Here is a 27,988-nt window from a genome sequence, read left to right on the forward strand (position 1 = left end):
ATTCCATTTTGGCAACTGTGTTGATGGTTTTATTCTCGTGTCCTCAAGCCCCAGATGGATGTCCTACGTGAGCCGACCGTGGGGCGCGCGATGGAGCTGAGGTAAAACTTGTTGATACCTATGCTGCCCAATGCGTTCTGTACCACTACCAAAGTGGTGTCCGACATGAGACCAAAAATATCCAAAAACCGAAGCGATTCAAGATGGACTAAATTTCTGCAAAAAAACAATTCGTCCCGGGATTATGCAGAAAAAAAATCCATTTTTACAAGGAAATCATTAGAACAAACGATCACTTACAGATAAGAGGTTGTGCTAATATTATAGCAACGTGACAGACTTAAAAATTCTAGTTTTGGTAGTTTGCAGAGAGAGTCGATCGCTTTCGACGTCAACTGCGCACAATCCGACACATCGAGTTCAAGAAGGTTTGGGCACCGATGCACCAGTATGGCCAGTGCTGCAAAGAAAGGTAAACGTGCGATCAAAGCATTCGGTTTACAGCCAAAACCATGCGCCGTCTGCGGTGCTTAACTTACACTCATCTATCAGCGTATTCCGACATCCTGCCAGATTGATTCGCATCAACGTTGGGCTTATCTGTGTCACCAGACGTAGTATAGCCTTGGATGATATGGATGTCCAGGCAACGTTGAAACTCTGTAGTTTGGACAAGGAGGCAGCAATTGCCGAAAGACCCTCGGTGCTGATATCCGTACACATGGTTAGGTTGAGAGACTCCATATGTTGGTTTTCCGCAATCTCCTTACATATGGCATCATCGAGAGGTATATTTTCTAAGCTCAACATCCGCAGGGCGCGGCAGCTCTTGAGCAGCGCACATAGCACACCCTTGTCGATGGTACACATGCTGAGGTCCAGATATTGAAGCTTTGCCTTATAATGCGGAAAGACTGGAGCTTGTGTCGGACAGAGTATTTCAGTTTGGGCCATGCGCACAATGTTTAATCGGTGGTTGAGTATCGTTACGAGAGAGTCGCACCGTAGCGTACATCCCGACAAATCGATGCGTACCCAAAGTGCGTCGTCCTTCGATACGCGGTTGAAACGTCGACAAACTTCAGCACAACGGAGAAGAGTCTTTTTTGGTAACCACTTAAAAATTTGTAGCAACATTTCGTCCGAGATACATGCGAAGGGATCTGGTAGTGAGCAAGGGATGCAGTCATGTTACTAACGGTGTTCAATGCGAAAATCAATCGCCAGCGAACACTTACCATTGTCCCACATTTTGTCCGGCTTTTTGCGATAAAGGAAAAACTTGTCTTCATACAAACTTGTCTCCACATTGCGAAAAACGGAGTACGTTTGTAAACTGTCCGCAACCGGCGGTTGTTGCGAGTGTACACTAACGTTGTTGGAAACAGTACTCAACGGAGCCCGTGCTTTAGTAGCTGGGGGATCCATCATATCGGGTGTTATAACCAAAACTACGCGACGCGACGCGATACCACATAAGAAAATTTGTTTACATTGATCTTGTACCGCATTTAGGACTTGTGACAGCCCATTGGCATTTCTCAAGGTTTATTCATTTTATCTGGTGTACGGGGTATGTTTCAATCTTGGGCAGGCATGCTGTTGAAATTCGAATTTGGCAAGTATTTTTATTATTTACAACGTTGTTTTAATCGTCTGTTTAACTCGTATCGATTTTTTTGTAATGAAAAGAGTCACCATTGGCCACACGTTTGCATATTCAACAAAAAAATGCAGAATTAGTCTTGGCTTTTACTACTTTTTGCATAGGATATAACCATAGGTTTATCTTTTAAAATGTAACCATTCGTTACGGATAGCACATTTGCCACGATTTTCTTCAATTCATCGGCTTTATCCGCGCTTACCGAAACGAACGAAACAAACGCTTGGCCTTTCATTCGACCCGTTTTCATCAACTTTACATCGACTACCCTGAGAACATCCTGCTCGAAGAAAAGGTCGAAAATTTTCTTCAAATCCTGTTCGGTCACATGTTTGGAGAGATTTTTTATGTACAGTTTGTCCGACGGTTCTCCGGGAGTGTAATTTTGGAACACATTCAGCAACGCTCTTTGTTCATCGGGGATTCGATTTTGTAAAATATCATCCAACGACCTCGGACCGTCTGTAACAGGTGCACTCTCAGAATGTGGAGCGCAATTGCCACTGGTTATTTTTAAGGTTTCTTCTGAATTTGGTGTACGACTTGAAACGACTGAGGTCCCGGAAAGGTGTATTTCTAATTTCGACACTTTTTGTTGCTTCACGCAAACTAATGGCTCGGTTGGGCAGTCATAGTTAACCACTTTCATCGTTCGCGGCAGAGATATGCTGGTGGCCGGTTTCAATCTCTTGAGCGAGATATTTTCCGTGTCCGATTCTAGTTCCGATTCATCGTCCGATGCGCTGTGTAGCGAATGAGAGGCTAAGTTTAGGGTTTGGAGATTTTCTGACGATCCTTTCAGTGTCTCAAACGGTGGTGTTAAATTCATTTTGTTCATTAGATGCAATACTTGGTAGTAAAATGCCACGTTCGTTGATAGCTCTCGTGATATTTTGTTCAATGTGCCTGACGACGCTTTGGGGTACCGATACATTAGGCACGGTGGAGGGAATCCTTCATAGCCCCGGAATGAGCTTTTCTGCAGGATGCTGTCAGCAGTTTTTCGCTTTGCAGTGACACTAATTTCTCCAGCATCGTCCGGTTCCGCATCATTCATAGCAACTTCAGAGTATTCGACTTTTAAACGATGGCTAATGATCAGCAGCTGATGAAGACGAGCTATCACTAACCGTGCCGCAGCCTCGGTGCTAACGTAAACGAGAGCACAAACGGCTGCTCGCCGTTTGTAAAGATGTTTTATTTCCAGTCCGAATAGATGAAGATATTCCCTCACATCTACGTTTGTAAATAGGGGAGGAAAATTAAAGATCCGTAAAGCAATTGGAGACATTGAAACCAGTAAAATTGCGTTTCTTGATTGTACTAATCGCCAGTTTATGAAACACTGTTTGTTTATTCTCTTCGCGTCAAAACGTCAGTCAGTTTTGCTGCTTGATTGCTTTCGTATGATTTTGACGTTTTTGCCAGTTGACATTTCGTGTAGTTATCTAAACACCGGATTTGATTGCGGAAAACTTTTTGCTTTTGGCTCGTTGATTTCGCCTAGATTTTAAAACAAGTATCTGAAAATGCTACTTTCGAGGTATTTAAGGCTGTCGAGAGGCATCTTGAAGCTCTCCGTTCGATTAGAGACGCCACTGCTTAGTTCCGTGCGACAGTGCGCAACACAGACACCGAAAGACAACGAGAAAAATGGCCAAGAAAAGAGTCTAGTTTTGCGCACGAATCTGTTTGAAACAGCCGCCAAGAAGGATAAGCAAACGTACATACAAATGGTAGACATTTTCATAAACCGTAACGTTCACAGGCGTAACCATGTAGAGTTCATATACGCCGCTCTCAAGCACATGGAAGCCTTTGGCGTACACAAGGACATTGCCGTATACAAATCACTGATCAATGTGATGCCCAAAGGCAAATTCATCCCAACAAACATATTTCAAGCCGAGTTTATGCACTACCCGCGTCAGCAACAGTGTATGATCGATCTGCTGGAGCAGATGGAGGACAACGGTGTTATGCCGGACTATGAGATGGAGGCGATGCTGATCAACGTATTTGGCCGAAAGGGCCACCCGGTGCGGAAGTACTGGCGCATGATGTACTGGATGCCGAAGTTTAAAAACCTTTCCCCCTGGTTGCTTCCCAATCCTGTACCGAACGATGCCCTAGAGCTGGGACGGTTAGCCGTCGAGCGGATGTGTTCCGTTGACCCGCGCAGTAAGATCGATGTATTCGAGACAAAAGTGGTAGAAAATGCGTTGGACCATACGTGGGTAGTCAGTGGACAGAGTGCCGAGCAATCGGAGCTCCTGGAGGCGCACGATAAACAGGAGTCCCTTTACATCGAGGGACCATTTGTAATATGGATGCGGAACAAGCCCATCAACTATTTCGTTCTAAAAAGCGCCCCAAAGCCACTTCCACCCCCGGACACGGAAGGTGACCCAGATGGTAAACTATTCTGAATCGTGCGGCACAGCAGGGGTTAATTGAAATTTTCTATCCTCCACAATAGATGTGAGTAACCTCAATGTGCCATATTTTGGCGTGGGTCTCCGATACCGGAATGTTTCGCCATCCGCGTCACAGCTAAGCACTCGGCGTCGGTCGGTGCATGAGCAGGAGGATGGCACGATCTACGCGATCTGTTGTACTGGGACCTCTACCAAAGACTCACTGCTATCGTGGATACGACTGCTGGAAAAGGAGAATGGAAATGCGGTACTGGCCTCAATTGCGGTTCTGTTTAAGTTTATCTTCCCGTCCGCCGAGCTATCCACCGTTGACGAGAACAGCAATAAAGTTCCACAACAATAGACCACCCGATAGGCGCGGCGACGTGTTAGGCGGAGCAATTCTGGTTCAAATCACAGTAAAATTTATTACTAAACAATCGTCACACGCTATCAATCGTTCTAATATGCTTGCAGTAGGTGTATGTATAGAAGTTTAAATCTGGCGCCTCGGCGCAGTCTCCGTCTAAGTCGAGTTCGAGTGCGGCTTTTTAAGAGGGAAAACTTGCGTCACCTTACCGATTCCCTTACTGGTTCCCTCACGAAACAGTATCCGCATTCCGGGGCGCACATACTCTGGATGTCGGACAAATCGGAAGAGAACCGATGCCGTTTGATTTGTACCGATGCCGGTTTCCCCGGCTCCCATAATACCCTCGATGATGGCCGTTTGACGAATGCTACCGATGTGGACGGTAGTCTGAAATCCCTTGAATATGCGCGTCGCGTGGAAGAGCACCGACACGTGTGCCTACGACAACAATAGAAAGCGTAAGCGTAAGGGAGAAAATGAAGAACGATCGAGCGTTCTCACGTACCTGGAAGAAGTAGCACCCGCACGCTATGTCATCACTCTCGTAATCCGGTAGAATCACCATACCGCTGCGTAACGGTGGCATCGGTTCGATAGCGTTGAAAGACAGCGAAGCACTCTGCCCGGCACGCACCACCCGACAGGGAGCCTTATTGCGGTGAATCGTTTGTACGACAACGGAGAAGAACGAACCATCCTGCAGCGGGCCGACCTTCACCTGGCTGTTCTCGGTGAGGACCCCTTTACCCAGCAATCCGCCCGCCACGAGGCCCACCTCAGCGACGCGGAATATTTCGTCAATCTGAAACTCGAGCGCCTCCTGCTCGAGCCTTTCCTTTTCCGCGTTACTAATGCCGGGCGATAGTACGTACAGGTATTTGATAAGCAAATCGAGCCCTTCGCCGGTCACGTTCGAGACGCAGAAGATCGGCACGATCTGCTCGGCGCTCTGGTGTGCGTTGGCGTTTAGCACGTCGTCCTCGTTGCTGATTAAGTACGGTATCTTGCGGTAACCGATCGAGGTGAGCAGATTTTTCAGCTCAAACAGCACCGGCTCCGGTGGTGCGAGATCAATCTTGGTGACGATGATAGAGAATGAGATGTCCAGAGCGTGTACGATCGCCAGATGCTCCCGTGTCATGGTGCTGATGTTGCCCGCGCTGATCACGATCAGGGCATGGTGAGGACAGTAGCCAGAAAGTGCCTGCACCGTCGTTTTCAGATAGCGCCGATGCCCGGCTAGGTCCATAAATGTGACCAATTTTGTCGAACGGTCGCTTATTTCTTCCGCCGTCATCATCTCCGTGTACTTGTAGTTGATCACGCTACCCTGCGCATCGAAGCCGAGCGTTTCGTGCGATATGCAGGATGTGCGACCGGTTTGAATTTCGTGCATATGCCGGAACATGTTCAACCGGGCACGGCCCTGCCCGTTATCGAATTCTCCCTGCGTCAGTACACCCAGCAGAGTGGATTTACCCGCGTCAGCCCCACCGAGCACTGCCACCCGGACCTCTATGTTGTGCTGGTCATCCGGTATTTTGCGCACCAGCACCTCCACCACCGACCGATCATCGGCCAGGCTCTTGCGCCGAAGCACGCTTGTCGAAGCGTCCAGCTTGCGGGCCATTTGATTGAGCGTGTGCAGGGACACGGACATGTCGGTGTCGCTCAGGCCGTGCAGGTGACCCGAGTCGGACACCCCGATCTCGTAGATGGCCTCGCCATTTCCTTCGCGCAAACGCCACTTCATCTGCGTGACCAGATGCTCGAAGCGTTGCTTCGACGGATTGATCAGCTTCAGTTTATACTCAATGTTCCCGAGTTGCGGTTCGGGCGGCAGAAAACCACGGTTGAAGTCGATGCCTTTCAGGATGAGCTCGCTACTGCCGGTGCCATCGGGGGCATGGTGCAGTAGGTGGCTCACGGAGCCACTGTCCCCAAAGCTGCCGCTATCGTCGCTGCTGTCCTCGCCATTGTCATTGCGTGTGTCCGCGTCACACTCGGACTCCGCCGTTGGTGACGGATCGAAAAGGTCAAAAAAAGAACCCATCAAAGTAAGCTGAAAGGGCACAAAAACCTGGTTGATGAAAATGGTTTGTAGCGAAACGGTTACTGATAAGAGTGCGAGCGTCTCAAAAAATAAGAAACAGAGAGAGAGTTGGCGATAAATAAAACATTTTAACAAGTTCACGATATCGGAAAAAACTCTTTGACCTTCAAGGTGTTGTAGAATGTCTGGCAAAGGGTTTTTCTTCAACCTCCGCTTGGCGGTTGTTTATGCCCTACATTGCTTTTCATCATCGACCAAAGTGGTTTCGTCATGAATGTTGCAACAGAAATTAGAAAAAAGCACAGACACACTGCTTCTTGCATGTCGGTCTCTTTCATTACCACTTCATCGCCTTACCACAGGACGGTACACTCCGATTGAACCAACATTTTGGGTGCTATTTCACAATCGCGTCGCTGGCGTTGCTCGTAGTAAGCGAGGAAGAAAAAGCACGTACCAAAATAGAAAATTTTCTTTGTTGATAAACAGAAGATGGGCACTGAAAATCAAAACAAAACGGACGCAGCAGTCAGCCAACCATGGCCACCCTACTATTTAGCACTCTTTCTTCGCTTAACACACTTCTGCTCCGTTCCGGCCACTGGGACTGGGACACTATCTAGTTGGCTGGAAAGGAGTGTGTACGGGACATTCGAGCGTTCCTTGGCTTACCTACTTTGCAGTTTGCTTCACGGTGCACATGTACGTGTGTCTGCTACGGTATTTTTATACTTGAGATTTTTCAGAGCGGCCAGCAGTTGTGGCAGCGGAACCTGCCCACCCCTTGTTTACCATCGGTCACCGAGCGTCAGCAGCGTCCTACAGAGAGAGAGAGAGCTTCCAACGAAACATTTTCTTTATTTTGACAGCTGACTGCTTTTGACGGCGGCGCAGTGTTGCCAGATCCTCTTACACCGGTTGCGATTTGATCCCAGTAAACCACCCCTAAGCTCGATGGGATTAGTTTTATCGCGTTTATGCACTTTTACTAATTCCGACGATATCAGTACGTTCGATTTATCTCTCAGGATATTTTTGTCATCCCGCATGATAAGACATACAGATCCACACCAAGGCTCTGCAGACAGTCGCAGTTATAAAAGGGGATGTAGGCTCACATACGTTATCGTAATCTTCTCGTATCGTCGTTCGAGTCTTCGTTTAATGTGTTCAACTTTAAAAGCATGCTCCGTTCATAAACACTTTATTGTGCAAGGCATGTTACGTATAGTTCTGAAGCATGGATACGAAATCCACGACGAAGAATCGTTAATTGATAGCAGCTTTGCATCGTGGCACCTTTGTTGTCCAAAACCCACCATTGGACCCGCAGCGGTTAGGTTACTCCGGCTGTGGCTGCTCCTCTTCGGGGATTTCTTCCATCTCGTCGTACTCCTCCACCGCTGCGTCCTGATACTGTTGGTACTCCGAGATCAGATCGTTCATGTTCGATTCTGCCTCGGTGAACTCCATCTCGTCCATACCCTCGCCGGTGTACCAGTGAAGGAACGCCTTCCGTCTGAACATGGCCGTGAACTGTTCCGAAATGCGTTTGAAAATTTCCTGTATCGCGGTCGTGTTGCCAATGAACGTGGCAGACATCTTGAGACCCCGGGGTGCAATATCGCACACGGCCACCTTCACATTGTTTGGGATCCACTCAACGAAGTACCCACTGTACTTGCTCTGGATATTGAACATCTGCTGGTCAACCTCCTTCATCGACATCGCACCTGTATCGAATGGACTAATCGTTAACCACTGGGGCCACGTGTGTCGGAAAAGAGCTAAACGCACCTCGGAAAATCGCTGCACAAGTTAGGTAGCGACCGTGGCGAGGATCGCACGCCGTCATCATGTTTTTGGCATCAAACATTTGCGTCGTCAGTTCCGGTACCGTTAGCGCACGGTACTGCTGGGAGCCCTTGGCGGTCAGCGGTGCAAAGCCTGGCATGAAGAAGTGTAGCCGAGGGAACGGCACCATGTTGACGGCCAATTTGCGAAGATCCGCGTTGAGCTGTCCCGGAAATCGCAGGCACGTCGTTACGCCGGACATCGTTACCTGTGCGCCAGATGGTGGGGAAGAAGAAAATGCTAACGAGTTAGGGACTACACGGAATGGCTGATCCTGCAGCGATACCACACTACAAAGGTTAAAACCGTTAGTCGGGAGAGTGTGGACGGTTAGGGTAGATTCGTTGGCAGACCACCCCGGCCAGGTGTTGCAGCAGAACCATGTTACTTACGGCGATCAGGTGATTCAGGTCGGGATAGGTGGGATTAAAAATCCTAAGCGTTCTAAAGCAGATGTCATACAATGCTTCGTTATCTATACAGTTCGTTTGATCGGACGCTTCGATTAGCTGGTGTATCGATAAAGTAGCGTTGTATGGCTCCAAAACTACGTCCGACACCTACGAACGGGGAACGGGAGGAAGGGAAGACGGTCAAAGCGCTGCTGTACTTACAGATACTAAATGATTTAGGTCCCCATATGTGGGAGAGGTAAGCTTCAGCGTGCGGAAGCAGATGTCGTAAAGAGCTTCATTGTCAATACAGAAAGTATCGTCGGTGTTTTCGACCAACTGGTGAATGGAGAGCGTCGCATTGTACGGCTCTACTACGGTATCAGACACCTAGGGGGAAGCCAGATGGAAGATAAATATGTCGGAAAAACAACAACCATCAGAAGGATGTGGACGCGCTTCAACAGTGTCGTCCGGAGCTACAAGTAAAGGAGAACATTTCCATCCTGCCGCCCTTCGGCTAGCACGCCCCTTTACACCCACCTTTGGGGACGGAACCACGGAAAACGTGTTCATGATGCGATCAGGATACTCCTCCCGGATTTTCGATATAAGCAGCGTACCCATACCGGAACCGGTACCACCGCCGAGAGAGTGTGCCAGCTGGAAGCCCTGCAGACAGTCACAGTTCTCCGTTTCCTTTCGTATTACATCCAAAACTGAGTCAACGAGCTCAGCGCCCTCAGTGTAGTGACCCTTGGCCCAGTTGTTTCCTGTGCGTTGATAGGTACCGTTAGTCGGTCGTGACCAAGTTGCTCGCGTTTCAACTTACCAGCTCCAGACTGCGCGTAAACGAAGTTGTCCGGTCGGAACAGGGCTCCATAAGGTGACTGTCGGACAGAGTCCATGGTGCCCGGCTCCAGATCAACCAGCACCGCACGCGGTACGTACTTATTGCCATTGACTTCGGTGTAATACACGTCGATACGTTCGAGCTGTAGGTCCGTATCGCCATGGTAGTGTCCGGTCGGATCGATGCCGTGCTCGTCGGAGATGATCTCCCAGAACTGTGAAGTGATTGAAGCAACCGAAAATGACAAATTGCCACCTAAAGCTAGAACCCGTGCATGAATCATCTATTGTCGGGCCGTATGAATCATGTACCGCTCTTATCGCATTTATGTTTTCCCAGCTAAGCGATCATGCGTTCGTCTGATTCGTTCAATCAAACCACCGACGCGGCGGAAAAGTCAAGAAGAGAGCGACCCACATGCCGATTTAGAACAGACGGGGACCCTGTTGAGTGTCCCACCCATTGCTCACAACGCGCCCAACGTGGTAGGGTTTCTATAAATATCGGCATGTATTTAGAACGGAAAAGAGGGTCGGTGTATCTGAACGAGAAAAAAAACGTTCTTATCAAACGATAAGTTTCCCTGTTCCTAGCCAACTCACCAACTTGTCGCCTGGCACTGGCACTGGACAGTGATGTGTGGAGAAATATCACTGTTGTCTTTCTTTTTCGTTTATCTTATCAACTTACATAACCATGTTCGGTCAACCATGACGACAGAAGTGCGATCGAAAGTCGCTGATACAGGCACGCTCACCGTATAGCATACGTGGAAACCGATCGTTGGTTTCTGGCGATGGCGACGTACCTTAGATCCGATTTGGTTGCCACACTGGCCAGCCTGAAGATGCACAATTTCCCTCATGATGGATGGCGGTGGAGCGTTCTAACGGCGGGCCTCTTGCGGATGCTCACTCACGGGGTTAATCCAATTTTGAAGCGCACTTTCTATGCGGCTCTCGGCGAGTCCGACCGGCGGCACGGTTTACAGAGAGGTAATGGGCACACGAAATTGAGAGTGCCAATGAGTCCGCTGTGGTGCGCGGGATACTAGTAGACTCGCGCGGTTTCGCGGTTCGTTCGCTACTGAGCGTAACTCTCGCGCGGTCCAAGTACAAGGCCGGATGCGCGCCACTTCGGCAACGGTGACACACCGATGCGATGCTCGCTCGGTTAGATAGTACGCATACCAGTAGGCCAGTGCTTCAATTTACCGTTCTATGCGCTCGCAGTCAGATAATGGTGTTTAGTTTCAACATTAACACGTGGTGTAATTTGACCCGCCCCATCACTCATTTCTCTTCCACACTGGCGCACTTGCCGGTGGCCATCCAAGCGTACCGTTTCAGATAGTCGGCGCCATCGAAACTGTGCCCGAATGCAATGGAATTGCACCATAAAAGAGATCAGATCACTCGGTTTTGCCGTGCGGGATCTTCAGCGCAAGCCAGCGATGACGTCACACCGTGGGGTTTTTTTCAACATCACTCTCTTCGATGAAATATTTCCGCGCCAGAGCCGGTGTCCTCGCTAAGTGGTGTCTTCGCTGTACGCGCACAGGGTGCCTCCGTTTCCGTTCGTTCGCTTCGCGTGAAAAGTGATGCACTAAGCTGAGCTATGGAATTTCGTGTACAGAGATTCTATAAGTTCGTAAATAGAATCGTGTGTTTTTTTTCGGTGCTACGAACCGAACTCGAGCATCAAAAAGGAGGCTGATTTCGTGGATACACGGCAATTGGGGCAGGCTGTTCTCGCAGCGATGCCGTTGGAACAGATCACGCCAAGATTCATGCTGGCCCGCTGAGTGTATGCAAACGGCCAAAATCTTTGCCAGCTCGCTGGCCCTTTCGAAGCTTCTACTAGGGATTGGGCGCCTCCATCGGTGCTGGGGCAAACTTTGTGCGTGTCAACATTTGCTCTAGCAGTGTGTAGCCCCAACCGATACGTGGTGCGTGTTTCTGTAGGCTTAAGCCATACTTAATTTTTTCATGATTTTCTATCCCAACCTAATGGCTAAAGCGCCCGGCCGTAGCTTCGCCGCGAGCCTCCGTCGTTTCCTGGAAACGGGTTTCCCACCGTACGAACTAGAACCGTCTTAGAATACAAAGAGCAGCAACACCGCAGCCCACCGCAGTAGCAAAAAGCGACGGAGCCGCAAGCGATGGGGCCCTTTAATGTAGCGAACATAAGCGCGAGAGCCAACCCCGCGCCACGGTTCTAACAAAGAACGGGGACCGAGCGAGCACATGCGCAGCACCGTGCCTCCTCGCCGTAGCTCGCTGTACACGGCTGCTGCCCGGAATGATTCGAATAATTTAACTGTTCAGCCGTTTTTTTGGAATAATAGTCCCAAGCAAAACAGAGCGCAGGGCGCAAAAAGGAACCAACTGAACACACACACGCACGCACACGGTTCTATGCGGGTGTTTGGTGGAAAATTTTGAAAGCCACTTCGCATTCGAAATCAACCACGCAGTTCGGCAGGCATTTCGGGTTTCAGGGGCCACATGGGTCGCTATTTTCAATTTTCTTCGCCCAAAATCCGGCGTTGCCACGTGGGTGGGCCAAGCGTGCGTTCCGGCGTTGCCAAGCGTGCGGCAGCCCTCGGAGCCCCCCCGCCCGGGCTCCCTCTAACCGCCAGGACCAGGTGCTTCGGGGAAGGTAACGTTGGTACGTTGGTTAACTTGTTGCTTAAGCACACACAGCAGCAGACCGAACCTGGGGAACCATTACAGCAGTGTTTGTAAATCGAATCTGCGCTGCCTGCGTTTGGCGGTGGGTTTTTAAGTCAACATGGAGCGTCAAACTCGAACGCTTTCGCCTCTTCAGAAGCGAATGCTTTTGATGATACCACCACCACCACCACCACCACCACCCGGGAACACATTGGCATACTTTCGGCCAAAAAATACAACAGATAGAGAGAAGGAAAGCGAAAGAGAAGGACGGAGAACTGCGATGAGTTTTGCGGAATGAAAATCCCACCCAGCAAGACGAAACAATAGTACATAGGAGACAGAGAGCGAGACAGGGAGAAAGTGAGTGGGACGAAATTGTGTTTTCGTCGGAATAGACTTTAAAAGCTAATAGAGCGCACTTCGCGCTGCGAAATAGATACGCCCTTGTTGGAAATTAAAATATAAATAATAAATTCATTGGCTGGTACAGCGCTGGCTGATGTGGCTCGTATGGCTCACGGCCATGTAGCCCGGCCATAGCGTTGGGTGGCGGGTGTGCTACAGTTGCCAGCCCGGCCCAGGGAGGCAGTGGTCAACCTCGCTACTGGCAGCCAGCCTGCGCCCGGGCCCTGTCGGGTTGGGCAGCCTTGGGTACAGTCGTTTGGGACGCTTTCATAATCCTCTGGCTGCCAGCAGTACATGAAAACATTAATTTAATTCAAATAGCTTGTTGGATGTTTTATAATGACGCTAGAGTCACTTAATGTCCGCCCGGCATGCCTCTGTTCTCGCTCGGTGGAGACTCCTAGAATGAACGCGGCCCAGTGGCGAACCGAAGGACATGGGACACGTTTGGGCGGCGAAGATAGGAGGTAGCCGCCCCCTTCGTAGACACATATATAGATAATTTCTTGTTTTTACAGCCCCATCAAAGTTTCCGTTCGCTTCCATGCGCCTCCATGCAAAAGGCGGGGATTTTTGCTGCCCCGGCCCGGATGGGTCGTGCTCCGAGGAGTGCCAAGTTTTCGCCTGAGACCCATGCCCGGCAGAATGTGGAGGTTAAAATTCGTGCCGTTTTTTGCTCCACGTCCGTCGTCGCTACCGGCCCCGAGGTACCGAGGTGTTTAAAATTCCCCCGCGCGCCCGCAGGTTGTCCCGCCCCGGGCGCACCAGAACATACACGCTTCCGCCGCCGCCGCCGCCGCCGCCGGACCCTCTTTAAAGACGGGTCGAGAGTAAAGTGCCGAAAACTGCGTCACTTTTTTTCACCACGCTCTGCGACGGGTGCTGCTGCTGCATTCCGGTAGAATTAGGCCACGCTCAAATTGCAAACTTCTCTGTGTGGCCTCCGCGGTAGAATTGGGCCCGGGAAGACGGCCACACAAATACAACGGCACACACACACGAGCAACATCGGGCAGAGGTTGTCACCAGCCAGAGAGAGGCCAGAGTGTGGTGAAAATGGGAATGCCAACAGCACAGCTAGACGCTAGACAAGAGGCGGCTCCTTTTCGGAGCCGTTAAGCTTTCGTAGTTGCGGCCGAAGAACATTCGTCGCTGCTCCACACACTTTCGAAACAATCCCCCAAAAACTCCTGTGGTCAGTACGGAAATCTCTCTGAAAGCCGCCAATAAATTGACCATTCCCAGCGGATCCTGTGAACTGAAAAACATGCAGCTGAGCCGTGTGCCGTAAGGAAGCTTACCTGTTCGGCGGGTCCCGCGGATCGGTTTTTCCGGCGTCGCAAGAAAAGCGCTATCCTTGGGCCACGTTGCGCTCCACCACCACCATCCGCCACGGCCACGGCGGCGGCGGCGGCGGTTGGCTGCGGATCAAATTAAACGAAAACATATAAACACGACACGAGCGCGCGCGCGTACGCACACATGCGGGCGCGCACACAGGAAGCACGGCCCTCGGGCGGGAACCCGGGTGGCGTCGGTTTGGATGGGCGGGGAAGCGTGCTGTGTGCTCTGTTTGCAAATAACATTTGGCTGTGCCCGCCCCAGATCGTCGGGCCCAAGGAAATGCACGGACCAAGCAGGCTCTCGTCGACACCACCCGTCGTCATAGTCCCCTTTCCCCCCCTTGGGGGGCTGGGGTGGTTTGGCAGGGGTTGCTTTGATCTCTCGCTGCCTGCGCTTGTGCGCTCGGAAATCTGCGAAGAAATGACGGTTGAGGAATAATTTATAAATTTTTCGCCCAAACATTCACGAGGGACATACATATATGAAGGGGGGGCTTTCTGGCGAGAAGGTGGGGGGAGCTAGGCATACCGCGAGGTTCCGGGACTCCGGATGCCAACAACAACAACAGCCGACCGTGGCGGGCCGATAAAAACGCGACGGCAAAGCAGCACGGCTTGGTTTCCTTTGTCTCCCGCGGTTGCTATCGTGGGTCTCGGGCGCCGGAACACGGTTCTGGCTGGCTCGCTGGCTGGCTGAGTGGTGTTTGTGTGCGTGTCCTGCCGCTGCATGTGTTGCTCTCGATAGCGGCGGAATTTCATTCGGCAGGAACCAGTGCCGATGGGTGGCCACCATCGTCGTCGTCGTCCTCGTTCGGCGCGCCGTCGCCGGTCGGTCCGGCTGCGGAGTAGACACAATCAATAACACACAGCCAGCCCACCGCACTGTTGGTGCAACGCACACCAACGCGCCGAGTGAATGAATTTCCACGCGAGTCGACCCGAAAGCCGAGTCGCGGAAAGCACAGGACACAGTCACACACACTGGACGAAGGCCGCATGCGCAACGCTCGGAAGCGATAATATCCTGCTGCTGGTATGGCGGGCGGATATCGCGCATATATTCGCACACGGCCCTCGGGTGGCCGGGGACCGCATTTCTCCCACGAACACGAAACTCTCGCGCCCGAGCTCGTGCCTTTTGTCTGCTGAGGCTCGCCACGAGCGCGTCAGTTAGAGCTTGTCCTACGGTTAGTACGGTTTAGTTAGGAATCCTCCCCACTTGGTGTGTGCTTTTGGCTACTCTATTATGGTATAGTTCCTGTGTAAGTTCCAACGCCACTCACAATGCAGCGGAATGCGCTCTCCGTGTTCCTGCGTTCCACACACTAGAGCACCAGGAACCGGAACCGGGACCGGGTGAATGGTGAACTTTTCTGTACCTAGGCACACACCCAAAGGCACAGGCCAACCTGCGTAGGCGACACATCGCGTCGAGGAAGAAACGATCCTCGCCACCCGATAAACAAGGAGCACGAGTGTTTGCGAATGTTTTCCGTTCCGTGGCGGGAGGCGGAGGAGCTGGCCACCAGGACAAAGAGCTGCGCTGCTACCCGAGTGGCAAAAGGAGGACCGCAAATATTGAGACTCTACGCGTGTGCGTGCGGTCCCGGTCCCCAAAAACCCGCAGGAAAATGCGGCATTGTGTGTGCGGGTGTGTGCGTGCGCCCCAAAAGTTGTGCGTTGTGTGTCGCGGTCGCGGTTTCTCGAATATTGTGCCGAGCCTCCGTCCGGTGGAAAAATTGATTCTCTGCCCCCCTCCCCAAGCACCCCCAGCATCGATTCCTTTTTCGACAGTGCCCCCACCACCCTTTCGCTTCAAAGAAGGATCGGGTCCGGGGTTCAGTTGCGCAGTGAACGGGAGGGAGGGGTTTAATGTTTTTTTCTTCCGAATTTTAATTTATGCTGATGTATGCTGTGTACACCACCACCACCACCTTCTCGCGCCGGGTCCGGGTGGGAATAATAACTGACCACTCTTTTATGCCCACCATCACCAGTGGGAGCGGGGCCCCACCACTACGCCCGTTCGCTATGCGCCACAATCACGCGATACCTGGCCACTCAAGGGAGGCTCGCCAAAAACGCGGCTCCCCCTGGAGGCAAACCACCCTGCGACTGTATGTGTGCCGGACAAGGATACAGCATGAGCGGGAAGGAGACAGTATTTTGCAATACCAGCAATGCGCTCTCTCTCTGTAGTGCCATTCTTTTTTGTTATCCTTTTCTATCATGCTGGTCCATCCGTCTCTCTCTCTCTCACTCGGGGTGCTCCGTTTCACTCTATCTCACTGCCGCGCAGGCCTACTACGTGAAACGGTCGACTTATCTTTTTGTGCTTCTTGTGCTTTTCCCTCTCTTTCGCTCTACCGTCGCAGCCCCGTCGCAGTGACCACTGAGGAAAGTTCAAGCGGATTCGTGTGTGGGTGTGTGTGCACTTAGAGAGCTTTTGGTTTAGTTTCGTGTGTGTGTATATGTGTTAGTGCGTCCTGTTCCCAGCGTTCATCGCGCGGACCGATCCAGCTAAGGAGAGGCATCAAACAAAGAAAAGCGCAACGCCAGGCGCCAGGAACGACGCGGGCGGCGATGTGTGGCACCGATAAGCTCTCTTCCGCTAACGTACGTCCTTCGCGCAAAGCAAATCAAAATAAACCGAACGGACACTAACCCGAACGCGCGCCGGGGCCAAAGGAACTGAACATTCGAGCACCCCGTACATTTAACATAAGGACACACCATGGTCATATACGTATGCCATTAACCAAGTATCAATATCCCAATACATACGTGTGCGTATACATATATATATACATCCGCAAACCGTATACATCATCGAAGACGGAAGTTGGTCGGACGGAAAAGCAGTCGACGATCTTCCAGCTATCGTTTCGTGCCGCCACGCTGTGAGGTGTCGTGAAGGAGCCGACAGAAACAGAATCACCCAGAGGACCAGCACCGTTTTTTGCGTACGGAAGAGGACCGGCGTAGCGGTTTTTTGTATCCCAACTTTACACACCACTTACTCAGTGAACCTGCGCATCAAAAGCGAAGCAGGCAGCGCAGCCAACGGACCGTGAGATAGGCGCCGCCATATTTGCGGACCCCCAACAGGAAGCAGAAGCCGGTGCCGACGCAGCGCGACGTCCGTTTGATTTCAGGGAATCGATCAGCGGCAAGTTTGCAGTACTGGGGTACCGATACGTACAGCCAGCAGGCACCACCACGATGTTGGCCATGTCGACACTGATGATGCCGGCCCCGACGATGGCCCTCGGTGCGCCGCAACTCGCCGTCGGACCGCACCAGAAGCCGCCGGAAGCGAAGCTTCTGGCCATCCACCCAGCACACACGCAAGCCCAAACGACTCCCCAGCATCAGTTGCAGCAGCAACAACAGCAACAGCAGCAGCAGCAACAGCAGCAGCAACAGCAACAACAGCACCAGCAGCAACTTCAACAACTGTCCGCTATCAAGCAAGGTAAGCACAGGGCCGCCATTGTTGTTGCTATGGTAATCAATTTTCACCGGGCCAGAGATTCCTCGGCAGCGCCCCGGGAAACGGGTGTGAAAGCTGTCATTTAGCATCATTACCCAATTCCGACATGATTTGCGTGTAAGCCGTGTTGTGTGGTGCCGGGCCGCGGAGTCCCCAAGGGGGTGCTCGAGGGGGGAGAGAACCAGAGCAAGGTGGAACGGAATGTGTCCGTGCCCGTTTGAAAAGCGCATAGAGTGCTGTGAGGCAGGAGTTTAATGTTTCAGTAAATAAACTTACATTTTATTTACGATCCTATTCCGGCTCCTCCCGGGCGTCGTGTGTGTCCCGGTGGGTTCCGGTGTGGGATACGCATTGCAGTATTTACAACCGATAAACCCCCCTCCGTCTATGTACGACGCCGAGTCTCGTCTGGTTGGCGTGTCCGGCAGCAGAGAGCCTTCTCTCGGGCCCCCTTTTCCCTGATCCACACGGGTGGGCCCCGGGGGCTAGCAGCAGTAGCAGCAGCAGTACTTTATTATTGCCACCATTTTGCTGCTTTCCCGCTTTCTGGTTTTCTTTTTTTCCCTTTTCGTATACCACGGTTTCCTGTCCGTGCGTGTCCAATGGTCAGAGAGAGAGAGAGAGAGAGAGCCCGATAGGTGTTGCCCGCAATGTTCTGTGCGGTCGAGCGAGCCATTCTTCATACGGGGGCCGCGATCACTGGACTGGTAATCAATGTCACCGGTTCGTGTCTATGGATCCTTTGCCGGGATATTAATGCGGTCACTGCCCAATCATACGACGGGGTGGAATTCAGTAGAGAGTGTGAATAACTATGGCGATGTGTGCTAGGTTTGCCAGGGTAAAATTAGTAGAGGTGACGATGAATAAACGATTTTTCTTGCTTGACAGCAACAGGTTCTGATCGCAGTGTTGACAGCAACACAACAACAACAGTGTTTTGTTTTGATCAGATCACTCAACAGAGATCGTGGCTCAGATTCCTAGCCATCGAATAGGAACATATTTTGTTTTCGGATCCGACCAAAAAGTGTTTCACCTACACTGCCTTCGCCATCGGCCGTAATTGATGTGAAGAATTCGCACCAGCCGCACCAACATTTATTGGTGTACAGTATTCGGCGAATAGCAGAGGCTTTTCATTAAACAAAGTGCTTACAACGCAGAACATCAAAGCTTGCTGTGGGGGGCCGCGCATTGAATACGGAATACCTATGAACTGAGTGTGATGAATATCAATCAAAAAACAAAACAAAAAGAGAACGAGTACTATGCTCGGTGTCATTACGTTAATTAATCCTATCTTCCCTGGTATGGTTTGCAGAGCACTATCACATATTCGTCGGCGATCTGAGCCCGGAGATCGAAACGCAAACCCTGAAGGAAGCCTTCGCCCCGTTCGGAGACATCTCGTAAGTATAGTATATGGAGTGCCCCAGAAACGGCCTATGATGGCCTCTTTACCCGAGCGCGCGCGAGTACAAGCAATTAAAATCACTCCCATTGTTTAACTCCATAATATTTTTAGTGTGAATGTTAGGCTAGGCCTCCGTTTAATTCTTCCTTCCCGTTTTGTGTATTATTTCCGCTCCGTTCCGTTCCGTTCGCGCTCGGTTCCGGAGCTTTTCCCGGGGTCGATTCCTCACGACTCGACGCTGGGGAGTTGGGTGTGTAAAGTTCCCTTTCCATTCGTTTGTGTGAAAACAAGGGAAGAACTGAGCCTTGCGTGTCGCAAGAAGCGCCCCCCGGTTTGTGTAAACACTGCCAACGAGTGCTTGCGTGCGGGCGCGCGTATGTGTGGCAGGATTTTGGATGCTCGGGTGTAGTTAGCGGCGGATGGTGGTAATGATGATGGTGATATTGTTGCCAGTGTTTTTAGTTTACTCGCACAAACCAATAGAAACGCCTCTCCCATTAACTGTACATGAATCCCATAGTTTTGGTATCGCTTTCGATATTACATTAACATAATAACTACTTACCAATATTGTACCGTGTACTGTTTTCCGCTTCTAAACTTCATTAGTCTTTTATCTAATCCCCCGCTCCCGCTCCCAACAGTTGCAACTCTTCCCGGCTCGGGAGGGCTGTGTTGTTGTACACGTTGTGTTTTAATCATCTGCTCCTTCGTTCGTTTCTTTACTACTTCTTCCATCTACTATGTCCATGTTCTAGCTTCGTATAACATAATACTAAATACTCTCATATATAAACCAATACGTAGTAGGCATTAGGCGTTTTCGTTCACTGTATCCTTGTTTGTTTGTTTACACTTTTAAACAAACATATGAACTCTATAAATACTATCATATAAATAATATATCAGCTTCATCCCCCCAACGTGCTCTGTTCGATGGTTCAAGTCTCCCACACCGCCCCCGCCCGGGCACTAGGCATCCCCGCCGGGGCTGCCCGTGACAGCCCCCGCGGGTGGGCGTTATGTTGAGGGCACTGCTTCTAGAAGTGTGTGAGTGTGTGTATGTGTGGTGTGCAGTTTTCATAGCCAAACACAAGTCGAACCAAATTAATTAACTTTCGGACAAATTTTCGTTCGAACGTGTGTTCCCTAGCATATATTTTTGCCATAACTACTACTACTACTACTAGTGCTACTAACTCTCTGTGTATGTTGTTCAGTTGTTTTGTTTTTGATGTAAAATATGTTTGAATGTGAGTTTTATCGTTTTGGTACTGTTTTCTGTTCCTGAAGTTATTAGTCCATTTTGCGTGCAGTTCCTTACCCCTGTTATGCAGCCTTTTTTAGTGCAGCGCAGATGTTAGTGTGTCGCCAGTTCTGGTTTCCTTCCCAACATAACAGTCAGCCAGCAGCCAGCCCCCCTTAGCCTATAGCCCTGTTGTTCCACAAAGCCAGAGTAAGGCCGCCGCCCCCCCATAGTTCTGGGTTTGTTGAAACACAAGCATATGCACCTGCTCGTGCTGCGCAAATGGTTGAGCTCGATCTGCAAACCGCCATAATTGGCAGAACCACTTTAACACAGGAGCAGCACGTCGTCTCAGACCAGACACACACAAGCAAACACACCGAACGGTTCGGTGATTCTTGGGGTGATTCTACCTACTTGGCACAGGCTTCCTTCCGCCAACGCGGGTGTCCCCAATATTCAAACTCTGTCTGTTTGACTACCGAACTTTACGGCTTTTTTCGATCGTTTTCTCTCGGGACTCTCGAATTCGTGTGCGGTTGGAACACCCAAAGTTTGTGTCGTGCAGTGGGCAGTAGGTTCGACCATCGGAGGAATGAGTTAGAAAAGTAGGCATGTCTCACGAGATGTGAGTCCGCTTTTGGCAGATGCTAGGGAAAACTAGACCGAAACGGAAAACGGTGGCGGAAAACTTATAGGATGACATGATGCTGCATTTGAGCGCAGCAACCCTTAATTTCCTTGGCACTACTACTATCCCTTACGCCGCCCCAAACGGTGGTGACATGTTTGGAAGTTTGCCATCATGTGTATTAGAAACGTAAAAAAAAGTTGCGCCGCCTTCTTGATGCTAAGTGATTTTTCTTCCACTCGAGTCAATACCACCTATAAACTGTTGTACCATCACATTTTGTTTTACTCAAACACGAGCCTCGAGCTGCTAGTGAGATGGAATGTATTAATTTGTTTGCCTAATTAACCCCCCTTTTTTATAGCGATTGTCGCGTTGTTAGGGATCCTCAAACATTAAAATCGAAAGGATATGGATTTGTTTCGTTCGTTAAGAAAACGGTAAGTAATGTTTCACATTTTTCCATTCCACCACCAACCAACCAACAACAACCAAAACAATAAAGACAGTAGAATCCGTAGGGGACGCTCTTTAGACAGGAGTTGAGAGGCCAGTTTTTACAAGACAAAGAGCACCCAGCGTATAGTAGTTCGGTTGTTCAACCATTGCTGGATAATTTGATTAGCTTCCGAGAAATCGTGTAGTAAAAAATCCGTTCTCGCGTGCGGAATTCGATTAAAAACCCCCAAAAGAAAAGAAAAGGGTTTAGATTGTTTATTAAAAAAAGAAAACTGACGTGCAACTCTGGCCAACACGATGGAACACAATAGTTTAAAAAAACAAAACTACCACTAACAATTCTAGGAAGCGGAAAATGCAATTGCGGCCATGAATGGGCAATGGCTTGGTTCGAGGAGTATTCGAACCAATTGGGCTACTAGGAAACCGCCGGCAAGCAAGAACGAAAGTAAGTATCGCTCGAGCGCCTCACTCGGGGCCACTGAGAATTGCGTTTTAGTATGTAAGAGATGCGGGTCCCGGCAGAGAGCCCCCCTACTACCCTCTGTGGAGTTATGATTTTCCTTGATTTTCCACTTTGTCGACCACACCAAATCGCGGCAAAGCAGACGAACAGTCTCACAGGTGCCACTCAAGTTGCTGTGTGGTACACCATTTGCCGAAAACAGGCACCAAAACAATCACCAACAAAAATACTGTTCAAACGCTAAACAAACCAAAATCTACTATCTTCAGTCATAGCGCAGCCTAGCAACGCTCAGCGAGCTCAGTTCGTGGAGGTAGTGAGTAAACGTTTAGAAATTGAGGCCAATATGAAATTAAACCGGCGTCAACGTGTGAACGGTAGGAAGAAAGACAGATGCAGCACAAAGAGCAAAATGGAGCTTTGGAGCAATTGAATCGGGCTAGGAACGTTTGAAAGAATGATGAAATAACCGTAAAGGCCTACTGTTTGAAGAACTGTTTAGAGGAAAACCCCCAATCAATGTGTAATAATATAGGCGATTGACGGACGGCTTTCTCGATCGGGTCTTGTGTTTTGGGTCCTGAGGAATGTTTTTGTCGGTTTCGGTTTTGGCAAAGTATTGCACGAGCCGTGTTTAAGGAACCTCGTGTTTACGACGCCAGATCCAGCTAGCGGCGGTGTGGCTCTCTCGGTTCATCCAGCGACTTTTTCGACAGCCGCGCCATGATCATAGCAAACTGTGCCCCATAAGTCTCTCCGAGGTAGCATCCATCCATTCCAACACAACACACTAGCTGACACGATAATGATGCGGTTGATGATAATGATGATAATAACTATGATGAATCCTTGTATCCAGTGTCCTTCAAGAAGAAACTAATTCTTTAATTATCTGTATAACCCACGCCTATTGCAGTAGAGCTTTAAGCTTGAAATTGAACCCAACACAAACATTCACAAAAAAAATGTAGACTTCTTAACCTGCGTGCGGCCAGAATATGCTTTATGTAAGTTCACGGTGCATGTACCGCATAAAATCAATTACAATTACAACTATTTCTCCCATCTCTCTCTATCTCTCTGTCTGTCTCTCTCTCTCTCTTTTTTTCACATTAGTTTACAACTCGATCTTTTCTTAACTCTGACCTCTGAAACACACATATTTTTCCCTTTCGTCCATTCTTTTTTCTATTTTTAGTCCATTTATCGGTTTGAAATTTGGTTTTGAATGCTATAAAGTAACCTTTCGACCGTTTTTCTCCTTGTTTCTACTCCGAACAGATCATGTGATTCATTATTACCTCATTACCGGGCTTTTCGGCGAGATCGGTTCCTCAGTTATGCTTCCCTGTCCGCCGTTCCTTAACGCTCTCTCACTTTAGAGGGATCCCTCAATTTGCGTTCTATATTTTGATCAGTTCAAAAGATCAATGTGCATTCAATCATTTTCCATCAGAACTTAAATTTTACACTCTTCTCTCTTCCTCTATCTCTCTTTCTATCTCTCTCTATCTTTCTTTCTCTCTCCTCGCTATTCCACACACCACAAGCCTCCTCATATCTCCGACATACCCGGCAACACGGTTCATGCCCACACACACACAACCCAACATCACACGCGCACACGCTGACACGAAAAACCAATAGCAGACTGCAGTGTCAACAGTTTCAAAGGGGACAATCTCATGGCAGTTTTGCCCACTGTACATATGTTTGATTCCGAGCGATGTATAGCCATGTATACTGTAAAACATTCCTCCTTATTTTTCTCGTCAATAACTCTAAATAGTTCAATAATACCGATACCACAAATATATGAGTGTTGTATTTTTTACCATTACGTACTTTGTAGATTGTTATTCGATTCGCATGCATGATCAGTGTCCAGTCAAGTCAAACAACAATGTCTACAAGATGATGTGTCCGTGCGTTTTACAAAGCTGCATTTTCACTATATACTGTGCTTCACACCCCCAGAGCTCGAATCGACTACCCCAAGTGACCGGAAGCGCGAAACACGCTAATGCATAATATCTGTTTCTCATTCGTTGTTCACTTCCGTTCGGGTGTGTGCTTGGTTGGGAAGAACCAATCGCTTCTGTTGCGTCTTTGATTACCGTCACTGCCAATGCTGATTGTAAACGCTGCCGTTTGCCAGAGCTGTGTGAAGCCTACCCCACTAGCTGCTGAGTACGTTCCGTGTGTTGTTGTGCGCGCCACAGTACACCGTTGGCGACACGTGGCGCTTTTTCGGGTCCTTTCGGGTGTGCCTCTCATAGTGCTTCCGCATCCGGATTGCGGGTTTCGGTGCGAGTGCCAAAAGCCTGTTCTCCTCGCTTGTTGCTTATCGCCAACCCCCTCCTACATTGGTGTGTGCCGGTGCGGAACCGAATGTCTAGACGGAAACGACCCGATTTTCTTCCACATTCCACGGTAACAAAACAACGTGTTCGTCATTGTGGCGCACTGCTTGATGTCATAATCTTTACTTTAGCCTGAAGCGCTAGTACCTCCTGTACCACTATCTTCTATCTCGGCAAAACAAGACACGACCTCAGTAATGGCTCAATAAATTATTAGACTATGATGCTTTTGGAAAATGAATTGAACAAAAACTGTCAAACTCGCTTTAAAACGAAACAAGTACAGCGATAGTGGCCAAAAGATGTTAAAATGAGAAATGCAATTAAAAATCTGAAATAAAGTACTGAATGTATTGGTGAGATGTTTTAGCTGACCTAGTTTTTAACAGTATTTTTCTACCATTTTCTTTCTTAACATATAAGCTTATCATATATTAGTACTATACTTCTTCGAAATTTTATAATACTCCATATGTATAGTTTTATATATATTACATATCTGCATATATATTTATATACATATATATATAAGTAATCGTTCGATCTACTCTTACTGATTGATTTCTGAACAATTTACATATCAAAACTCACATGCACACATCACTCCTTGCGTCAATTGCTATATTTAAAATAATACAACGCCGTGCGTTGGCACGCGGCGAATATGTAGTATGGCTTTCGATGTGGTTTTTGTTTCCATTATTTCAGAATAACATGTTGTTTTCAGTTTCACCTAAGCTTCAACATGTAGTGTGGGTAGCATTGTCCGTTGTAAATGTCACCGCGATGTATAGATTGATCTTATTTGTTGAACGTTTTTCGTCATTTCGGTTCTAGTGGAGGTTTTTGCTTTCCATTTCACACGGGTCGTTTGCTGATGATTCCTACCTTGCATTTAATATGCTCTGGTAGTTTCGATTGTGAGTTAAACAAGTGAACTGAAATAGTGAAATAGTTCAACTTCCACTTGCATAATTCTTTCTTCTCGATTCCAACCCACATTGACAAAACGACTTGCACCGCAAAGTGTTATGTTCAGACTTAACTTTTTATCGCAATTTGTTTTTTTTTCTATCCTGGTTTCTTGTGGAGCATCTTAGTGCTACATGTTGTCTGTATTTTACCATTATTTTCGTACCATTAGCATTTGGCGGCAAGGGATGCTGTGTGATTGTTTTCCAATATTTTCCAACCGTTACTGCAATCGAAATGTAACCAATCATACACTTCTTAGCAATCATGTGAGTGCGAGAATGTAAACACGCACCAGATAGCAACCAACAACAAAATCGAACACCACCTTCCCTTTCGAGTTGAATGCATCGGCACTGAGCCTGGCGAACAAATCGCTAAAATGTACCTATCCCATTGGTTTTTTCCATCCGCATCCGGTGTGCCACTTTTCAGTCAACGCCAAGCCGCTTACTTTTGATGAGGTGTACAATCAGAGCAGCCCGACGAATTGCACCGTCTACTGCGGCGGTATCGGTGGCACACTGGCTGGTGGTTTGAACGAAGACATACTGCAGAAGACGTTCTCCCCGTTCGGAACCATACAAGAGATTCGCGTGTTTAAGGACAAAGGCTACGCATTCGTAAGGTAAGAAACAAGCCAAAAGTGGAACAAGTAACAGCTGAACATAACAGAGCTATTCACGAACCACGAACTATTTCATGAACAAAGGGTGATGTTCTTGGTTTGTTGTGTTGTTCTTGTTCGAGAGTGTTGATGTTGTTTTAAGTGCGAAAAGGAAGAAGGTGACATACTTTTAAGGACCGGTGTACTTACTTTTAGCTCACTAAATCGATCTTAGTTCGCCTTGGAAATAGTTTGCCAATACTTGAGAATCTAGTTTCTTATTACAACGAAGACACCGTCGAACTTTTGCAGGTTCTCTACGAAGGAAGCGGCTACGCATGCCATTGTCGCCGTGCACAACTCCGAGATCAACTCGCAAACGGTGAAATGCTCATGGGGCAAGGAAAGTGGCGATCCGAACAATGCCCCAACCCTGGCCAGCCAAGCCCTCAGCCAAACCGGGTTTCCGTTCAACACTGCTTACGGACAACAGGTTGCCGGGTATTGGTATCCGCCTGCACCGGCATACCCAGCAACGCCAGCTCCGGCCGCAACTCCTTTACAAGGCCAGTTCCTGCAGGGCATGCAAGGGTATACCTACGGTCAGTTCGCTGGCTACCAGCAGGGCTACATGGGGTGAGTGTTTGATGCGATTTGCAACTCGAAAACTCTAATCAACCGCGGGACGTGGGTGGTTTTCAGTATGGGCATGCAAATCCCTGGAGCCTGGCCAACAGTGCCGGCCCAAGCGCAGCTACCGACAGCCGCCCAGCAGATCACGGCCCAAGGCGTTGGCGGGGCGCTGCCTCAGACGGCCGGTGTAGTCGCCTACCCGATGCAGCAGTTTCAGGTGAGCCCGCCTCAGGTATAGAACAAACCACTAGCAGTGACCCAATGGTACACACTTTACTAAAAACCGCAAACCGTACTCCCGCAGCCGGGCTTGTTGCACCTCACAGAAGCTTACGCTAAAACTATCTAAACCCGCGAAATGCATATCCTTCAGAGCTTCTTCAGAGCACAATTCGCCAGCATATCAGCGCTCGTCCAACGTGTGTTGGGTCCAGAAGGCAGACTGCTACTCCCATTGTATTGCTGATTATGTATAGTTTTTTTTATTTGTTCCTCTAGTTTCGCTCTATCGTTTCCGACTGCCGCCTGATCACAACCCAAATGCTTCGTATGTTAAGTCAGTTATGATGTTAGGGTTACCATTATTCCCACTTTGATAAATACAACATTTCAGTGTTAAGTTGTACCTGCAATGAGTCGTAATTAACCGTAGTTTTGAAGCCGCTTCTCTTTGCTTTAGTTGTTGCTGTCGCATTCTGCTTTCTCCGAAAAACATCCAGCCTTGCGTAGTTTATTTGTTCCTTTCACGCATTACATTTCACTATTATCAGTTGCCTCCCCACGTCTAGAACAGCACTGCCGTCTGTATGGCGAGTTCTTAGGAAGACAATGTTATGCTGATGATAGAGCAACAGACCGTGCATATCAAATCTGTAATCAAAACGCACAAATGATGGGTTTTAATCTTTTATTTTCCTCCTACCTACATTTCAGTTAGCTGAAGACGAATGGTTAGCGCCTAGTCTTCTAGTGTAGCTTCCCTGATGGCCATCACTGTGCGGCTGTGTTTCACAGCGTAATTAGAGTGCAGAAGAAACGTTTAAAGTTTTAAACAAACGCACGATAACCAGAGGCGCAGAGTGGAGAGAGGGGCAATTAGGAGTAGCATGGGAATCGTATAAAAAACTATACATGCACAAAGCATATGCGGTTTGGTGGGTGGTACAAACTAGTTCCCAAAAAAGTGCAAATCAGTTGCGTGGCGCACTACCACAATGAATTTGAAATCCACACGAAATGGGCATACATATTCGCGGAAGGGCAAAAGAAAAACACAAAAAAACATACAAAAACACTAAGGAAAAAATAAAAAAAATAAACAAAAGAAAAAAGTAAAAAGAGAAATGGAGTAAGGAACCGTGAGCCGAATTCGAACAATGTTCGAGCTCGACTAACATTGTTCGAAAGAAACACTAAACCACTAATCCAATTAAACGTCAATAACTGTGGCACTTGTGTTGTGTGTGTATGTATGTGTGTGTGTGTGAAGCTCAGCACAACGCTCCAAAATGAACAAAAGGACCCGAGATAGAGAACACTAAATTTTACTTCTGGTATTTTTCATGATAGATAGTAATCATTATATGAAAGCAAATAAGGCAAGATGAAAAGGCACAAATCGAGGCACAATACTGATTTTAAGAGCCAACAGACAGACGTTGTAGAGA

At 48.8% G+C, this 27,988-nt stretch overlaps 6 protein-coding genes across 11 annotated transcripts; 2 read left to right on the forward strand and 4 right to left on the reverse strand.

The window, feature by feature from the left end:
- Positions 1 to 16: 16 nt before the first annotated feature.
- Positions 17 to 1,481, reverse strand: LOC131216499 (S-phase kinase-associated protein 2). The gene is made up of 4 exons (XM_058211009.1): positions 1,239 to 1,481; positions 540 to 1,163; positions 301 to 460; positions 17 to 216 (listed from the first exon to the last, which is right to left on the reverse strand). Exons 1-4 carry the CDS (start codon positions 1,429 to 1,431, stop codon positions 30 to 32), a joined length of 1,164 nt encoding a protein of 387 aa, XP_058066992.1. The 5' UTR covers positions 1,432 to 1,481; the 3' UTR covers positions 17 to 29.
- Positions 1,482 to 1,739: 258 nt separating this feature from the next.
- LOC131215489 (RNA-binding region-containing protein 3-like) lies at positions 1,740 to 2,957 on the reverse strand. Its single transcript, XM_058209879.1, has one exon. The coding sequence runs from the start codon at positions 2,955 to 2,957 to the stop codon at positions 1,740 to 1,742; it is 1,218 nt and encodes a 405-aa protein (XP_058065862.1).
- A 174-nt stretch (positions 2,958 to 3,131) lies between these two features.
- On the forward strand, positions 3,132 to 4,522 carry LOC131206295 (evolutionarily conserved signaling intermediate in Toll pathway, mitochondrial). The gene is made up of 2 exons (XM_058198804.1): positions 3,132 to 4,081; positions 4,146 to 4,522. The coding sequence occupies exons 1-2, from the start codon at positions 3,196 to 3,198 to the stop codon at positions 4,445 to 4,447; spliced, it is 1,188 nt and encodes a 395-aa protein (XP_058054787.1). The 5' UTR covers positions 3,132 to 3,195; the 3' UTR covers positions 4,448 to 4,522.
- On the reverse strand, positions 4,413 to 7,327 carry LOC131206294 (GTP-binding protein 2). Of its 5 annotated transcripts, none has more exons than XM_058198802.1 (3): positions 6,867 to 6,972; positions 4,962 to 6,518; positions 4,413 to 4,894 (listed from the first exon to the last, which is right to left on the reverse strand). In XM_058198802.1, the coding sequence occupies exons 2-3, from the start codon at positions 6,507 to 6,509 to the stop codon at positions 4,610 to 4,612; spliced, it is 1,833 nt and encodes a 610-aa protein (XP_058054785.1). In that variant the 5' UTR covers positions 6,510 to 6,518; positions 6,867 to 6,972; the 3' UTR covers positions 4,413 to 4,609. The 5 variants fall into 5 exon arrangements, with proteins under 5 accessions (XP_058054785.1, XP_058054786.1, XP_058054783.1 ...); XM_058198803.1 differs by having other exon boundaries at positions 6,851 to 6,946; XM_058198800.1 differs by lacking the exon at positions 6,867 to 6,972 and adding an exon at positions 7,186 to 7,327 and having other exon boundaries at positions 4,414 to 4,894.
- A 370-nt stretch (positions 7,328 to 7,697) lies between these two features.
- On the reverse strand, positions 7,698 to 18,081 carry LOC131205493 (tubulin beta chain-like). 2 transcript variants are annotated; one of them, XM_058197610.1, is made up of 7 exons: positions 18,060 to 18,081; positions 10,417 to 10,481; positions 9,588 to 9,822; positions 9,299 to 9,528; positions 8,978 to 9,145; positions 8,307 to 8,571; positions 7,698 to 8,242 (listed from the first exon to the last, which is right to left on the reverse strand). In XM_058197610.1, the coding sequence occupies exons 2-7, from the start codon at positions 10,471 to 10,473 to the stop codon at positions 7,851 to 7,853; spliced, it is 1,347 nt and encodes a 448-aa protein (XP_058053593.1). In that variant the 5' UTR covers positions 10,474 to 10,481; positions 18,060 to 18,081; the 3' UTR covers positions 7,698 to 7,850. The 2 variants fall into 2 exon arrangements, with proteins under 2 accessions (XP_058053593.1, XP_058053592.1); XM_058197609.1 differs by lacking the exon at positions 18,060 to 18,081 and having other exon boundaries at positions 10,417 to 10,683.
- Positions 17,257 to 27,867, forward strand: LOC131205494 (cytotoxic granule associated RNA binding protein TIA1). The gene is made up of 8 exons (XM_058197611.1): positions 17,257 to 17,509; positions 18,852 to 18,939; positions 21,186 to 21,261; positions 21,626 to 21,728; positions 25,517 to 25,709; positions 26,001 to 26,324; positions 26,391 to 26,553; positions 27,255 to 27,867. Exons 1-8 carry the CDS (start codon positions 17,257 to 17,259, stop codon positions 27,294 to 27,296), a joined length of 1,242 nt encoding a protein of 413 aa, XP_058053594.1. The 3' UTR covers positions 27,297 to 27,867.
- The last annotated feature ends 121 nt before the right edge of the window (positions 27,868 to 27,988 follow it).

This window comes from Anopheles bellator, chromosome 1, assembly GCF_943735745.2.
Source record: "Anopheles bellator chromosome 1, idAnoBellAS_SP24_06.2, whole genome shotgun sequence".
Lineage (NCBI taxonomy): Eukaryota > Metazoa > Arthropoda > Insecta > Diptera > Culicidae > Anopheles > Anopheles bellator.

Excerpts from the sequence above, each read along its gene's own strand:
- LOC131216499 (XM_058211009.1), bottom strand. The coding sequence starts at position 1,431 with ATGATGGATCCCCCAGCTACTAAAGCACGGGCTCCGTTGAGTACTGTT. Across the intron at positions 1,164-1,238 it reads GGACAAAATGTGGGACAATG|ATCCCTTCGCATGTATCTCG; the intron begins GTAAGTGTTCGC and ends GCTCACTACCAG. Across the intron at positions 217-300 it reads ATTAGCACAACCTCTTATCT|AAATTTAGTCCATCTTGAAT; the intron begins GTAAGTGATCGT and ends GTTTTTTTGCAG.
- LOC131215489 (XM_058209879.1), bottom strand. The coding sequence starts at position 2,957 with ATGTCTCCAATTGCTTTACGGATCTTTAATTTTCCTCCCCTATTTACA.
- LOC131206295 (XM_058198804.1), top strand. The coding sequence starts at position 3,196 with ATGCTACTTTCGAGGTATTTAAGGCTGTCGAGAGGCATCTTGAAGCTC. Across the intron at positions 4,082-4,145 it reads CACGGAAGGTGACCCAGATG|ATGTGAGTAACCTCAATGTG; the intron begins GTAAACTATTCT and ends CCTCCACAATAG.
- LOC131206294 (XM_058198802.1), bottom strand. The coding sequence starts at position 6,509 with ATGGGTTCTTTTTTTGACCTTTTCGATCCGTCACCAACGGCGGAGTCC. Across the intron at positions 4,895-4,961 it reads GCGGGTGCTACTTCTTCCAG|GCACACGTGTCGGTGCTCTT; the intron begins GTACGTGAGAAC and ends TTGTTGTCGTAG.
- LOC131205493 (XM_058197610.1), bottom strand. The coding sequence starts at position 10,473 with ATGAGGGAAATTGTGCATCTTCAGGCTGGCCAGTGTGGCAACCAAATC. Across the intron at positions 9,823-10,416 it reads GCAACCAAATCGGATCTAAG|TTCTGGGAGATCATCTCCGA; the intron begins GTACGTCGCCAT and ends ATCACTTCACAG. Across the intron at positions 9,146-9,298 it reads CCGTGGTTCCGTCCCCAAAG|GTGTCTGATACCGTAGTAGA; the intron begins GTGGGTGTAAAG and ends GCTTCCCCCTAG.
- LOC131205494 (XM_058197611.1), top strand. The coding sequence starts at position 17,257 with ATGTTGGCCATGTCGACACTGATGATGCCGGCCCCGACGATGGCCCTC. Across the intron at positions 17,510-18,851 it reads ACTGTCCGCTATCAAGCAAG|AGCACTATCACATATTCGTC; the intron begins GTAAGCACAGGG and ends TATGGTTTGCAG. Across the intron at positions 26,325-26,390 it reads TACCAGCAGGGCTACATGGG|TATGGGCATGCAAATCCCTG; the intron begins GTGAGTGTTTGA and ends GGTGGTTTTCAG.